The 16,646-nt window shown below is 46.6% G+C and overlaps 1 protein-coding gene across 2 annotated transcripts in view; it reads left to right on the top strand.

Moving 5' to 3' along the window:
• The window catches only part of KANK4 (KN motif and ankyrin repeat domains 4), a 39,747-nt gene that overhangs the window by 18,972 nt on the left and 4,129 nt on the right, over positions 1-16,646 (top strand). For both annotated transcript variants that reach the window (XM_032607575.1, XM_032607615.1), the window contains exons 6-9: positions 1,033-1,120; positions 3,204-3,423; positions 10,113-10,255; positions 13,691-13,891. In XM_032607575.1, coding sequence (XP_032463466.1) covers positions 1,033-1,120; positions 3,204-3,423; positions 10,113-10,255; positions 13,691-13,891 — 652 coding nt within the window. The remainder of the gene's footprint in view (positions 1-1,032; positions 1,121-3,203; positions 3,424-10,112; positions 10,256-13,690; positions 13,892-16,646) is intronic.

Genomic DNA, 16,646 nt, shown 5'->3' with positions numbered 1-16,646 from the left:
TTTGAAAGTGATGAGAGGTCACATGGCATGATGAAGAGAGTACTGACTTTGGGGTTGGACACACTTGGATTCAAATCCTACGTCTGCCACGGTGTGTTTTAGCTGCGTTCGCCTCAGTTTCTTCATCTGTAAAATGCGGATAGTAGCAACCCGATAGATTTGATCTGAGGACTGGATGAGAAAAAGTAGGTAAAAAAGTATGCAAAATGCCTCCTGCAGTGCCTGCCACATAGTAGGCTCTTGATAAATGAGAGAAATGAGAATAACAAGTACCATTCATTATCGTTACCATCATCCCCAGCCTGGTTGCTGAAGGAATGATGAGCAGTGAATGGCAGCTGATCGTCCAGCAGTGCCGCAGGGCTGCTCCGAAATAGCAGCGCTGTAAGGACGCGATGAGAGCGGAGCTTCTCCGTGACCGATGCTATTGACTCCCAACCTAGGCCTCTCAGTGCTGCGTCTGCCCTTATACTAGCACAGGAGGAGTGCGTATCATTGAGAGCGCACCAACTTAATCGATTTTCATTTTATTGACTCAATTAGCACTTACTGTATCCTTCATGGAAGAGTAACTGGAAGAAATTTGCTGCTGTGCATTGAGTCCTTTGGATTTGTCAAGTCACTCGGGCAGAAAATGTTGGCTCCAAAGTCGGAAAGATAACTCTCCCTTTCTCAGCGTGTCAGGAATGGCATTTGGGCCCGTGGCCCCCAAAATGCTTTGGTGGTCTGCTCCTGCCCCCCGAAAACAGCAGGATCCAAAGGGCAATGCGCTTAACTCACCCTTCAGAAGAGCTCAGAAGCCAAGCCCCCTCGTCAGGAGGCTGTGTTCACCTAGTATTTCTGAGGAATGCCCCTGACCCTGGGAAGTTGCCCAGTTTGGGTGTTTGAGTCGCTGAGAGGTAAAAGATGAGAGTGAAAGTCAAGGTAGGGGATTTTTTTTTTTTATCAACATGGAGACTGTTTTATATATATATATATATATATATATATATATATATATACACATACATACATATATATTTTTTTCTTTAGATATAAACCCTCAGAGGAATTCCTTAATGCATGCCGGGCATTGAGCCAACATCTGCCAGAAACCTGGACGACCACTGACCAGCTCTTGGTACTGTGATTTTTCATCATCATTTAAAGATTTCTATACTGTTTAAGTTTCACCTGGGTGACTTGGGTGCCGTGCCTGAGGTAGCGGTGTGGGTGTGCACGGGTCCCTGTCCGCTGGCTGTTCTCTCATTTGCCCAAACTCTGCTACCCAAGGTGATGGATTGTGCTGAGAAAGTGGAACCCATGCATGTGCACAGGAACCAGGCCTGCGGCTCGGAGGCATTTACCAAGTGTTATTAGGCGTCCCAACCTGAATGTGTCATAGAACTTTTGTGGCTTAGGCTCAAAATTGCCTTGCAGTTTGAGAGAACCGTGAGTAGAGTGGAAAAGAGCGGGTGGAATGGGAACCGTGGTTCTATTCCCAGGACCGCTAGATAGCGGTGAGATATTGGGTGAGTCAGTTCAATGCTCAGGGCCGTGATTTCCTCATTAATAAAAGGAAGGTGGTGGACCGCATGTCTCCACTACCCTCAAGCCCTGGCATTTCATTCTGTAGTCTTTACTGTTTTTCTTGAAGTGCATCTATGGGTCAAGAGACCAAAAGCAAGAAAATACATCTGTTTGTTCCTTAACACCACCATGGACCATGGAGATTTAAACATGTAAGGATTAGTTTCTGCTGGAATCAAGAGGGACTGGTACAGACACATTTTCCCAAGTCGTGAGAGCAACTGATAAGACCCAACGTGTAACAGCTTGTAAGCATTTTTAAAGCCCATTTTGTTCTCCTTTGCGGAAGAGACTTAGGAGTAAAAACGGTTGATTAGCCCATTTTCATGAGTATTTTATCTTCGCTGATTTGGCAGATAACTTGTTCCCAGATTGTTAAAGAACCAAGATGTGAGGTGGGTGTTGATTAAAGCTCCTGCTTCTTATTCTTAAATGAATTACAGAGCTAAGTTATTTCTTAGATCTTCATTTAAAATCTACCACTATGTTCCTTAACATTAGGAACTTTTTCCAGATTCTCCTGAAGATTCCACGGGTAAAGGAGATATTCTGATACATAAGAAGTGTTTCAGCCACAAAAGGTTCCGCTGTTTCTGCCTAGAAGATCAATCAGAGGACATACAAACCTGACATCACACCCACTTTAGGATCAAAGCACAGGACACCCCCTCTCCACCTTAGAGACAAAGTTGGTTGTGCAAGGACCTCTGTAGAGCATGGGAAGTTAGGGACCCAGCCATTTTTTCACTGCCATTTTATAGACCAGACAGGAAAGATTCAAAAAGGTTATAGGACTTCCAAGGTCGCACAGCTGAGCCAGGACTTATGCCTGGCCCCTAGGGTGTAGTGACTCCTAATTCAGTGCCCTTTCCAGAATGAATATGAAATCATCTCTAATAGTCACAGCCTCATCGTTTCTCCTCCCCCTTAGAAAAATAATGCAGTCAGGTTCCATTTTAAACACTTAGGTCATGTCACATGCAGAGCTGGTGTCATTTGCGTTCATGGTTATAAAGGAGCTGAATACTGCAGATGGCGCGGTCCTGCCATGGGTTGTTACACCATCTTCTCTGAAGGTCCTCGCAAAACTTAAAAGCCAAAAATAATTCAAGCACATCTGTTTGGGTTTTACTTCAAGCATAAATTGGGCATGTTGTTTGTCTTAGCTTTCAGTGTGCATTTTTCCCATTAGTAAAATGTTGTGACTTTCCAGCTATGCCTGTTAAAAACATGCACGTGCCCTGGTGGAGTCTGGGCTAGGGTCACATAGGCTGGTGTAGACGCGTGAAAGAGGGGGTCATGGTTATCCTGTGCATAGGGAGGATGTGATCGAAACGTACAGTAGACTCAAACTGTCCCCGAGTAATGAGCTGTGTTATTGGCTATTGTGTTGCTGTCCCAATCCTCCTGTCTACCTCATACGGGGGACCGATCCCACGGGTTCAAAGTGTGCTGCTGCATGGGGACCCCACTAGCTCTGAGCCCCCTAGGAGTAAATCACATGGAGATTTGGAGGGAGCTGAGGGGATAGAAGTGGAAGCATCCTAAGCGGACCTTTCCTAGTGGAAATTAACACCCCAGCTGGAGCACCCAGGCGGGTAACCTCCTGGAACTGGAATCTGTTGATCTTTCAGAAGCAGAGCTTAAATGCCATCAGTCAAGAGTGGTTCCGGGTCTCCAGCCGGAAGTCATCCAGCCCTGCTGTGGTGGCCGCCTACCTCCGCGGGGTCCAGCCTCACTCCCCACACTTGCTAAAGCTGCTTGTCAACCTGGCTGATGGCAATGGCAACACAGCTCTTCACTACAGCGTATCCCACTCCAGCTTCTCCATCGTGAGGCTGCTGCTGGAAACAGGTCAGAAATGGCTGTCTCTGTGCAACCTGGGTCCCTCTGTGACAGGCAGTTCTTGTTCCCACTTCTTTCCAGCGAGGAGCTTCTTCACTGTTCTGAGTTCGTCCTGTGTTCTAGGAGCTGGGCTAGACCATTTTTCCCTTTATTATGTCATTTATTCTTCACAACACTCTTGTGATGTAGGTATTACTGTTCTCATGTTACAGTTGAGGAAACTGAGGCTGAGAGAGTTATAAAACTTGCTCAGGTCACAATGCTGGTAAGTGGTAGAGTCACACTTCATATTCAGTTTGTCCAGCTCCAGGTCTATACCACACTGCCTCTAGGAAAGGTCACATTTTCCATCTTCATAAGTACTTTGTAACAAGAGTCATGGCTCCATTTGATCAGTTTGACTCAATTTGATTCATTCACCCTTCATCAGATATTTGTGAACTACGTATGGGGTGCATACTGACTACCACCAGAGATGCAAAGGTGAGCTAGGCGTGAGTCCTCTTCTCCCCAGGAGCTTACAGCCTGACAGTCAGGATGGACAGCATGATGGCTCACCAGAGAGGGGTGCAGAATGTGATTTCAGGGCTCAAAAGAAGTGAGATAATACCCTGTTTAGAGAGCAGGAAATGTGCACTGCGGCGTGTAGGTTCTGGCAGACAGAGAAAAGTCCCAGGCCATTGAAGAAGAAAATGTCAGGAAGAAAAGAAGATTGTCCACTGGCTCAAATACTGTACTGTAGTGTCCCTGAAGGATGATGCCTGGGGTTGGTTGGCAGATTTGGGAAGGGGTCACTGATGACTTTGGAAACAATTGTTTCAGGGACCTGTTGGGAGGAAACCAGATTTCAGAAGTGAAAGGAGTGACGTTCATGGGCTAGGGAAGGCAGTGATGTAGCACGATAGCTGGAGGAAGCAGGAGAGGATGGGGAGAGTTATTTTTGAGTGAATGGGGATGGAGGAGACCTGAATATGTCTGTTGGCTGAGAAGAAGAATCCGAGAGAGAGGGAGAGAGAGAAAGGGACAGACAGAGAGAGACAAAGAGAGAGAGAGAGATTAAAGATACAAAGGAGAGAAGATGCTTGATGGAGCAAGGTTTTCGAGGAGCTGGAAAAACCTGGAATCCACAACAGAGGCAGACGAGGTCAGCATAGGCAAGCTGCTGGGATATTTATTCCTCCGAGATGGAAGAAAAAGGAAGGGAGAGTGGGTGAAGGTCCAGAGGGATTTGAGGAGGAGAGAAGGGAAGTGAGCATTAGATTCTTAATTGTTGGAAGTCTGGAGGAAGGGAGGACTCTTCCCTCTGGTGGAGAATCATTGCAAATGGCCTTGCTCGTCTTAGGGGCTGGAAAGGGTGGTTAATAGTCAAACAAAGAACTCTACGTCTGCTGAGACCACCTCACAGGGCTTAGAGTGGACTTTCTGCAGAGCGTGTGACAACACCGAGCAGCCTAGGAGTGCCTGTGTGGACAGGCGGGGGATGGGACTGACTGAAGGTGTGTGAGTCCCAGTCGAATGTCATCAGTGAGCTTAGGAGGGCTGTATGAGGGATATCTAGGAGGTTACCTACAAGAGGTATAAAACCGCAAATGATCTACACGGATTAGGCCCTCTGCTAAGCACCTGGCACCTGAGATGTCATTTAATCGTCCTAACGATCCTGTTATTAGGACGATTATTCCTGTTTTATAGGTGATGAAAGTGACACTCCGAAAAGTCAACATACTTGCTCTAGATCATGCAATGACTAAGTGTGTTGCTGGGATTTGAAGTCGATACCGTGGCAACCAGGAATTAGAGCGCATGCTAGAACAGTACACCCTTACTTAGGAAGCTGGAGGGGGAGTTTAAACAGGCATCAGGAAGTCTGAAGTTTGGATCCAACAGCTTCCCCCCAACTTGTATCTTGTCCCCCCCCCCCCCCCCCCCCCCCCGCTTAAATCCCTCCCACGGCTTCCCCTTGCTCTTGGCCTTCAGGAATCCCAGATGGCCTGGGCCTGCCTGCTTTTGCTCTCTCTGCCACCACCATGCACCCTCCTTCCCTCCACTCCAGCCACCTGTGGGCCTCAAACTCACCACGCTCATTCCCTCCTTAGGACTTTTGCATTTTCTTTCCATCTGGATCCTTTTCCCTGAAACTCTTCTCATAACTGGCTTCTTCTCATCATTCAAGTCACAGCTCAAATGGCACCGCAGAAGGCTTCTTGGTGATCCATCTGAAGTGGCTGCCCCATCTCTCTCTAGCAGTACACCAAGTTTCTTTCTTCAGGTGACCTTTGCTTGTCACTTCTCTCTGAGTCTAACAGAACTCAGTTAACCCGAGGGAGGCTCTTGTCTGTCCCCTTCCTTTTAGTATCCCCAGCACCTAGACCAGTTCCTGGCTTATGGTGGGTGTCGAGTGAAAATATCTGTTAGATGAACGAGTGGACGGATGATTCCTGGGAGCTAGGTTAAATTCCAGTACACTTTCCTTCTCCAAAATTCCATTAAGCAGCCTTGAGGCTCCTTACCTGCATGGAAAGGTGATGTACATAATGACAGCCTGAAGTTCTTTCTGCATCATCAGAGGAAGACGAAGTTACAATTCTAACATTCTTCAGGGATTCATGGATACCCTAAAAATGGTAGCTCTGTTGAGAAAGGCACATAATTAAAGGAACATGCCTCTGGGTTGCATTTACTGTGTTCAGTGTTAGGGCCTTTCATTATAGAATGTGAATAACACCACCTACTGTTTGATGAGTGCCTTCCCCAGCCCAGGCACAGTGCAATACTACCATATTGCAGTCCTTGCGGGGATTGTGAAGCAGATATTTAATGCATTTTCCAAGTGAAACAGCTGAGGCTCAGAGAGGTCAAGTTCTGTGGTCAAAGTCACAGAGCCAGTAGGTAGCTAAGCCAGAATTCTAACCATGATCTGTCACCCTCCCAACCTGGGCTTTTTTCTACTACCTGAAGCTAGGTTCCAGGGACACTGTGAGGCCTTAGGCACACCTATTATGTACACAAAAACTCTAAAGATCCATAATGTAGTCCCTTCATCTCTAAGTAGCTCACAGGCTTGCAGCCTGTTAGAAGTCCTCTGGTTGGGCCAGGCTGGAGAACAGACAACTTTTGATTTGTTTGTTATAAATTTCTGCTGATGTTGTCTGAGATCCACTCAATACTCATCAACCCTAAAGTGGTTTGGAAGCTTTCCCCTTTAACATGCTGAAATAGCACAACAGCCGCAAGCATAAAGAATGAAGGGGGCTGGGGAGACGGTCTGAAAGCACCATTCCTTTCCCTCACTGTAGTAGGGGTGTTGAGGAAGGCAGATCTGTCCCACTCCAAGCTGGGCTCCCTTCCCAGCCATTTGTGAAGCATCTGGAAAGCACATTACAAACTGTAAAGAGCTGCACAGAAGTGACTCATCATTATCGAGAATAGAGCCATGGGTGCACCTCCACCCCTTTAGTCCGTTGTGATCCGTCCTCTATTTCGCCAGGACGCCTCTGCAGAAGAGGAAGCTGGCCGAGTTGGAGGATGTTCAGTCAAGAGTCTTCTCCTTGCCTCCGGGGAGGTTGGTTTGCTCCCTGGAGCTGCTCAGAAACATCTGCTGTGAAAGCCAGGGGTCCTCAGCCCCTTTTCAGAGCCCCTGGGTAGGAGTTAGTTCTCACTCTACTGAGTTATAGGTCACGTTTCTGAAGACAGTATAAAGAATCGTAACCTGAGGCTCATTTATGCATCTTAAAAGCAAACATAAAATAGTCACGGGGTAAAAATTTTAAAGTCATTAACGTGGCAACGTAGATATTCCCGTCTTTATCAGAACAGAGTTGTGAGGCGATGCATGGAGTTATTATTTGGCTTTCATAGCCCAGCTTGTCATGACAGTGGTCAGAGAGGCTTCAGGCGAGGAAATTGCTGATACACGAGCCCAACTGTATCCATTGGCATTCTGGTTCACTATGACACATTTCTGAAAAACTGTTTGGGGTGGAGTGGAGGGAATGTCAAACAAATATTGTTGGGTTTTCTTTCCCTTGCACAGAACTTTTTTTTTTTTTTACATCTTTATTGGAGTATAATTGCTTTACAATGGTGTGTTAGTTTCTGCTTTATAACAAAGTGAATCAGTTATACATATAAATATGTTCCCATATCTCTTCCCTCTTGTGTCTCCCTCCCTCCCTCCCTCCCTATCCCACCCCTCTAGGTGGTCACAAAGCACCGAGCTGATCTCCCTGTGCTATGTGGCTGCTTCCCACTAGCTATCTATTTTACGTTTGGTAGTGTATATATGTCCATGCCACTCTCTCACTTTGTCACAGCTTACCCTTCCCCCTCCCCATATCCTCAAGTCCATTCTCTAGTAGGTCTGTGTCTTTATTCTTGTCTTACCCCTAGGTTCTTCATGATATTTTTTTTTCTTAAATACCATATATATGTGTTAGCATATGGTATTTGTCTTTCTCTTTCTGACTTACTTCACTCTGTATGACAGACTCTAGGTCCATCCACCTCATTACAAATAGCTCAATTTCGTTTCTTTTTAAGACTGAGTAATATTCCATTGTATATATGTGCCACATCTTCTTTATCCATTCATCTGATGATGGACACTTAGGTTGTTTCCATCTCCTGGCTATTGTAAATAGTGCTGCAATGAACATTTTGGTACATGATGACTCTTTTTGAATTATGGTTTTCTCAGGGTATATGCCCAGTAGTGGGATTGCTGGGTCATATGGTAGTTCTATTTGCAGTTTTTTAAGGAACCTCCATACTGTTCTCCATAGTGGCTATACCAATTCACATTCCCACCAACAGTGCAAGAGGGTTCCCTTTTCTCCACACCCTCTCCAGCATTTATTGTTTCTAGATGTTTTGATGATGGCCATTTTGACTGGTGTGAGATGATATCTCATTGTAGTTTTGATTTGCATTTTTCTAATGATTAATGATGTTGAGCATTCTTTCATGTGTTTGTTGGCAGTCTGCATATCTTCTTTGGAGAAACATCTATTTAGGTTTTCTGCCCATTTTTGGATTGGGTTGTTCGTTTTTTTGTTATTGAGCTGCATGAGCTGCTTATAAATTTTGGAGATTAATCCTTTGTCAGTTGCTTCATTTGCAAATATTTTCTCCCATTCTGAGGGTTGTCTTTTGGTCTTGTTTATGGTTTCCTTTGCTGTGCAAAAGCTTTGCAGTTTCATTAGGTCCCATTTGTTTATTTTTGTTTTTATTTCCATTTCTCTAGGAGGTGGGTCAGAAAGGATCTTGCTGTGATTTATGTCATAGAGTGTTCTGCCTATGTTTTCCTCTAAGAGTTTGATAGTTTCTGGCCTTACATTTAGGTCTTTAATCCATTTTGAGCTTATTTTTGTGTATGGTGTTAGGGAGTGATCTAATTTCATACTTTTACATGTAGCTGTCCAGTTTTCCCAGCACCACTTATTGAAGAGGCTGTCCTTTCTCCACCGTACATTCCTGCCTTCTTTATCAAAGATAAGGCCTTGCACAGAACTTATAAGTAACCCTGACATTTTGTCGTAAGCCAGATTTGTTACAATGAAGCTCTAAGTCTTCAAGAGCAAGTAACAAGGATGTAAAGACAAGAATAACCTTCTGGACAATAATAGTAATAACAGCTAACACTTATTGAGTGTTTATTATGTGCTAGGCGCTGTTCTAAGTGCTTTTAATACATTAACTCACTAACTCTCACAGTAACCTTATAGGTCCTGTTATTATCCCCATTTTACAGAAGAAATGCTAAGAAAATCTCAGACTTGCCTTACTGAGATAGTTTTATTATTGTCCCAAAGAGACACGTAGATTTTTTGCAGGAGCAACAGTACAGGGAAGATTTGGTTTTCCACACTGTACCGCCCTTATGCAGTGGGAGCCTTCAGACAACAGATAACAGGCTGAAGATCTCCTATGTCTCCTTTGGTGGGAAGGGATATGAATGCATATCCCCAGGGTTACAAAGCAGAAATTTCTTTTGAGTTCTCATTTAATACTTCATCTTAAAAATATGCCAGTTTTTCATTCTATTATGAAATGTATATTCTTAATTGCTTTAATATAAAAATTTGTGGAGTGTTTTATTTTCCACTCTGCTTTTCAAATGAAAATGGTTATTCCTGGAAGATTTCCCATGTTTATCCTGGGGTGTTCTTCATGTCCCCTGGTCCATTGCACAAGATATCACTAGCCTTTGAAAAGACCTACAACCATAGACAGCTGCTTAAGAGTTACACATAGACATAGAACCAGACCTGAAATACACACCTGTGGGTGACGTGAGGCCATGTGAGTGATGGGCTCTAGCGCCGGATAGACCTGAGTCCTGGTCTCACTTCTCCTTCACTTGGGCAGTTGATATAGCTTCACTGACTTTCAGGGTCCTCATCTGTAAAATAGGACTAATGTTTGTCCTCCACTTTAGGAAATAAAGTCAAGGTCATTGGCCCCCTTGGCCACCTCTGACTCTCTTGTGGACCTTTCTTGCTGGGTATCCTCAGAAAACTTGTAAAGAAAAGTGGCCACTGTTAAAGGCTGCTGAAAAATGTAGAACATAGATTCCACCACTGGGAAAGGATTGCTCTATCCTGTGGCCCTTTAACTAGCTGGCAGCATCTTGTTGAACAGGCTAAAGCCTGGCTTCCAGCCTCTCGGGAGCTGTTCCAGCTTCAGTGTTTCTCTCGCAGGCGTCTGCAACGTGGACCATCAGAACAAAGCTGGCTACACCGCCGTGATGATCACTCCCCTGGCTTCTGCAGAGACCGATGAAGACATGGCTGTTGTCTGGAAACTCTTACGAGAAGGAGATGTGAACATCCAAGCTACTCAGGTAGGAGGTGTGAACATGATCTCCTCTTTAATGAACATGGGCACCTCCCAGTTTTATTCTGCCACTGGGGTGAGAAACTCCATGCAGATCCATGTCGAGTTTTTAACCCGAGAAGTCTGGGCCCTCCAAATGGCATCTGTCCGAAGACTGGACATTCAGTTTCCTCAGAGCCTCCTGAGACCCAGACAGGCCGGGACAGAGGTCATGAGCTTGTAATCTATGTCCCCGTCTGAAACTGGGCAAATTCCATCTGGGTCTGACTCCGCAAACCGAATGTTCCACAGTTAGCACCTTGAGAAGGCGTTTGCTAGTTGTGCTCTAGGAAGCCCCTGCAGGAGATCCACCTTGATCATAAATTACAAAGCAGTCCAGAGGGTTGGGATGTCTCTGTTCAGCTTCTGGGCCCTTCTACTTGAGAACACAGAGTAGGGGTGTGGCCCTTAGCCAGTAGACAAAGCTCCATATGGAACAGTGGGCATTCCTCGAAAGGCCACTTATCCATCTTTGACCAATAGAAGAACAAGCAGAGTGCATTCCACTCTCCATTTCCCCCTAGAGTGATCATCAGTGTAGCCTAACTCTCAAGAAGTGTAAAGGGGGCTTCCCTGGTGGCGCAGTGGTTGAGAGTCCTCCTGCCAATGCAGGGGACACAGGTTCGTGCCCCAGTCCGGGAGGATCCCACATGCCGCGGAGTGGCTGGGCCCGTGAGCCATGGCCGCCGAGCCTGCGTGTCCGGAGCCTGTGCTCCGCAACGGGAGAGGCCACAACAGTGAGAGGCCCGTGTACCGCAAAAAAAAAAAGAAGTGTAAAGGGTCTGAGATTTTACTCTACCTTAAAGCTAACATGTGTCATGGATGCTGGCAGATGACCCAGGACTCTTGTGCACGAGACGAAGGACAGTGTGTTACTCACAGCAGTGGCAGTAGTCAGAGCATTGGTATTTATACCAGTTCCCCGAGTCCCAATTCCCACTTCGCACAGGGTGGTGTGAGGAGGGCCAGATCCCTGCACACAGAGTGGATTGTGTTACTGGGGAAGAACCCTGAGCTTAGGGAACCTGAATCTTTCATACTGGATAGTAAGCGTGTCTGCCCTCTGTTCTGGAGGGGACACTGTCTCTAAGTTCCAACGCTGTTCATTGTACATTCATCCTTAAAAAGATAGTCTAGAACAAAAGGTCACATATTGCCTGACTCACAAAATATGCAGAAAGCCAAGAGACCCATAGAAAATAGAAAATTGTCTCCCAACCACCTATTTAACTCTGCTCACCACCCCGACCCCAAAGTGAATCCTGACAGTAGCCTAACCTGATGGCAAAGTCTCTTTGCACACGTCACATACTAGCAATTCTATCGGTGGCAAGAAACAGACATTTGTAGCTTACTCTCTAGTTTTCAAAGTATCTTCACCCACCTACTCCATAGGACTCAGTAAAGCTGTTTTCATTTTAAATAATATGTTTTCCATAAACATATCAAATCTTTTTTTTCTAAATTGGTCCTCTTGAAGGGGGAGTGCTCACTAATGATCAAAATCAATGCCCTTCTTATAGAGGAGAAACCAGTGCTCTAGGAGAGTAAGGGACCCATCCCAGGTCACCAAGGGAGGGATGGGAATTCATAGTGCAGCTCCACCCTTCAGCACCCTCTGGGGCTTTACGTATGAGGGGAGCTGCAGGTACCAAGTTAAATAGGAGTGAGCTGGGAGGCCAGGAGTCTCCTGGGCTAAATATCTCCAGGGTCAGCGCTGCACCGGGCCATAGCAGTGCTCTGTAAATGGTTGTTGAATTAAATTGTATGGAGCCAGACCAGGAGGGAGGGGCCCCCAAGTCAGGCAGGAGGCAGACAGGAAGACATCTGCATATGTCATCTGGCTTTAATACCACTCAAAGAGAGGGGTCTGGAGGGAAACCTATGGTCTGGTTAGTGCAGTAAACAAGCATTACCTCAGGGCTGAGCATAAGCAAACCAAAGAGCAAACAAGCTTCTCTGGAAAGATCTGTCTGGGTTCCAGAGAAATGGGGAACCAGGACACCTAACGATGCATTCACACGTCCCAGGCGATGGTCAGACCTCATCTCTAATGCTCATAAATGCAATAATAGCTGAAGTGTACACAGCATCTGTGCCGCACTCAGGCCTCACACCAGCCCCAGAAGGGAGGTAATGTCGTTAAGCATTCCTGCTTTACCAGATCAGGAAGAGTCACCGAGAGGTTAACTCGTCCAGATTCACATAAGTACAGAATGCGGCAAAGCCAGGATTTTTCTGATTGCAGCCCCCTTTCTTTTCTCTAAGCCCCAGCCTTCCGGGCAGGGAAGCATAATCCATCAGTGACTGCAGATTGGAGCTTTAATCAGTGAACTCATCAGCCAACATATTTTACGTGTAAGACACTGTGTTCAGAGCCACAGGGGATCTGAGAGGAAAGAAACCAGTCCTTACCTCTTCTCACATCCCTACAAAGCCTGACAGTCAGAGAGACACGCCTGAGCTGCCTGGAACCCGGGAGAGAACCACGAGGGCAAAATATATAATCAAGTCGCGTAAGAGGACTATGTACATACAGGAAAACCCAGGAAAAATGATGATCAATTTGTAATCAGAAAAGTTACTGCCACACATTTTTATATTTATACCCTTTATCTCATTTGATTTTCACAAAAGCCCTGTGAGGTATACAGGATGGATCATAATTATATTAATTTTTAAGAAAGAAGGACCAAGGTTCAGGGACACGAAGTGACGTGGCCAGGGTCACACAGTAGGAAACAGCAGAACCAGAGCTTGGTCTTACTTTCTGAGTCTAATCCATTGCCATGTGCATTGATGATTACAGGGTTGTGAAAGATTGTTGTCAATGGCTATGGATTAGAAATGACCACAGGACCATGTAAACAGAGAGCTTCTTGAGAAAAGAGGGTTCTGGGTATCATTCAACTGAAAATATCACAGGTGTTCAGAGCAGCCCCAAACTTCCTGTAGGAAGTTAGGCTGGGGCGGGGGAGTCAGAAGCCATGGTCCTGAAGTATTCAACCCTTCGTTTATTCCATCATTCAGCACTTATCAGCATGTACTTGGTGCTAGGCACTGGAGAGACAGAGATGAGAAAGACTTAGTTCCTGCCATCAAAGATGTCACAGTCTATGAGAAAGAGACAGGTTGACAGGTTGAAATGCCAAGTGGTAAATGCTGTGTTACGAGCCCTGTGCCTGGGGTGTTAGTAGAGGGCTTTAGAGAGGATGCAGCATTTGACTCGTGTCTTGGAAGAGGAGTATAGAAGTTAACCAGGCCAAGGACGATGTGTCCTTTACCACAGAGATTCAAGTCAACTGTCATTTTCCAGAGAAGTCTCTCCTGATTACACCCAGGCTGCAGAGGGGGTCCTTCCCATCAGCCCCAGCCTCACCACACCCCTGCTCTCTGTGTGCAGGGAGGCCAGACTGCGCTGATGCTAGGAGTCAGCCACGACCGGGAGGACATGGTCCAAGCGCTACTGAGCTGCCAGGCAGATGTCAACCTGCAGGACCATGATGGATCGTCAGCCCTCATGCTGGCCTGTCGCCGTGGCAACGTCGACATGGTCCGGCTGCTCCTGGCACACCCGGCCTGTGACAGCAGCCTGACTGACAAGGTGAGACTTATAGGCAATTAACAAGTGGGTGTTCCACTTCCCTTCCTGAAAGGTACCCTGCCAGCCGGCAAAATTCAAGGAACCATATGGCAGTAGGAACAGAATTGACCTCATAAGGCTGTTGTCGGATTTAAATGAGATGACCCATGTAAATGCTGAGAGACTTGGAGCTGAGAAACCCCAAACCCTAGCCTTTCACACCATTCTGAGGGATTGCGCTCAGCCCTGGTCTTGGCCCTGAACCACATCTGGTCATGGCAGCATGTGGGCTTTTGAGGCAGCAGCTTGAGTAGGGAGGCTATGCTGTCCATGGGGCTCCCAAAGGCTGGATGAAGGCACCAAGTACAAATTGTGTCCACGCTTGGACAGTGACCTACCTTACAGAGTGGCCCATTTCATCAAGCCACCCTGCCTGAAGTTGCATTGCCAGATACATGCTTCTTGTAAGGCGATGGCGTTGATGATGATGATGGTGATGATGGTGGTGGTCGTGGTGGTGACAGTGATGAGATAACAATAGTAATAAAAGCTAACCTGTGTCATATGCTGGCTTGGTGCCAGGTACTGTACCAAGCAGTTACCACGGACTCTCTAGTTTAAATCCCGCAACAATCCTATTAGACTGACTCTGTTGCTCATGGGGGAATGGAGGCCCTGAGTGGTTAAGTAACATACCCAAGATCACACAGCAAGTGGAACCAGCTCCATCAGACTCCTAAGAACACTCACAGGAACTAACTCTTTCCATGCATTACCTCACGAATCCTCTCAGTAATCCAGTGAGGTAGATACTGCCGTCCCCATTTTGTATTGATAAGGAAGCAGAGGCCTAGAGCGTTTATGTAGCCGTCATAAGGTCACAAGCTGCTGATTCTTGAAGCAAGAATTCGAGCCCAGGTCTGACTTAATGCTGACACTGTAATTTAACGCTTTAAACAGACTTCTCTGTACTTTCTTAACACCCACACTTCAAAAGGAACAAAGGCCTGAGGGGGGAAAGAGGACCCCCTCCCCGCCCAGGTACAGCCCCTCTTACCAAGCCACATCTGAAAACGCCCTGCCACTGTCCCATCACTGATTCAAGCTGCTGGGTCCCTTGTACCACACCCAGGCAGCAGGCACCCAGGCCCAGTATCTTCAGGTCCCATGAGCTCCAGCTCTGCCCAAAGCCATTTCCGTGATCATTAGAGAGCACAGACCCTCTTGAAATGCCTGTGGGAACCGTGGTGGGCTCTGGAAGTAAGAGCCTCCTTTTCCAAATGTGATACAGTCAGATAAATGCTCTATGTTAATGAGCTCCCTGCAGGGTCACCGTGGGGCAGAAGGAGGTGGCCCCTTAATCTGGAACAGGCCCAGGGCCTTCTTAGGAGTGACCAGTGCAGTTGGCCAGGGGAGGCCTGAGAGGGCAGGCCTGTGGGAGGGGGGCGGGAGCTTTGGAAGTCCCTGGTTAGCGGGGGTCATCAGGCAGTGAGACTGAGTCTCCTGCCACAGATTAGAGAGCTCAGTAGCTGCTTTCAGTAGGTGGAGGTAGGGCTCTGTTGAACTTCGGACAGATCAAGTGATTGTTAGAAGCATGGACTTTATTTTTTTTTTTTAATTTTTTATTTTATTTTATTTTTTAAATCATCTTTATTGGGGTATAATTGCTTTACAATGGTGTGTTAGTTTCTGCTTTATAACAAAGTGAATCAGTTATACATATACATATGTTCCCATATCTCTTCTCTCTTGCGTCTAGAAGCATGGACTTTAGAATTAAACACTCATGAGTTTGAAACAGGGTTCTGTGACTGTGTGCCTTTGGGCAGGTCACTTAACCATTCTGAGCCTCTGCATGCTCGTCTGTAAATGAGGATAGTAATAGACCAGACCTAAATACGGTAACATTTGTAAAGCCCCTATTTGACATCTAGGAGATACTCAGTTGATGACACCTGTTATTGTTGGGAATAGGTGAACCATGATAGCAAATACGAAGCAGCCTGGGGGACCTGGGTATTTGCAGGCAGTGTCTGGAGGGAGTAGGGAGGATGAAGGTCTGGAGTTAGAGGAGCCATTCAGAGGAGGCTGGAGCCCAAAGGGAGAAGTACTCCCATGTGGGAGTGATTTTGCCCTCTAGGGGAGGTTCAGCAGTGTCTGGAGACATTTTTATCTGTCATAAGTATGTGTCGGGGGCAGTCCTGGCATCTAGTGGGTAGAGGCCAGGGAAGCTGCTAAACATCCTACAAAGTACAGGAACAGAGAAGAATTACAGATTATCTGGCCCAAGATGGCAGTAGTGCCTCAGCTGAGAAACCCTGGTATAGGGGAGTGCTGAAATCCAGGTGGGCTGAAATGCTGTCCCAGTGAAGTGCTGGAGGTTGAGGACAGGCTGGTTGCAGTTCGGGGCAGCCTGAGAAGAAGGAACTAGGCAGCTAAACCGGAGATGGCAGCGGAAGCCTGTCTTAGGGGAAGGTGGAGAGCGTTAGGGGATGCCCAGTGAGCACAGGGGTGCCCAAGCGATACAGGTGGCAGGCCCACAGAAGTTTCTAGACCTTGCTCACGGCCCAGTCACCTGCTGCCTGCTGGGGACAGGGTTGACTCAGGAGTCACACCCAAATTTCCCAAAAGTGACTTGGGTGAAAAGTTTCAGTGGGAGATGGGTGACCGATGACTGGGTCTTGGCAAGCACCCAGCCCTGTGCCTCCAGCTTTGCATTGAAGGGTGGAGTCCAGCCCTTATCGTGATCACCATCTCGTTTCAACGTTCACTTTCC

Source organism: Phocoena sinus, chromosome 1, assembly GCF_008692025.1.
Source record: "Phocoena sinus isolate mPhoSin1 chromosome 1, mPhoSin1.pri, whole genome shotgun sequence".
Classification (NCBI taxonomy): Eukaryota; Metazoa; Chordata; class Mammalia; order Artiodactyla; family Phocoenidae; genus Phocoena; species Phocoena sinus.
This window is presented reverse-complemented; position numbering and strand designations above follow the sequence as displayed.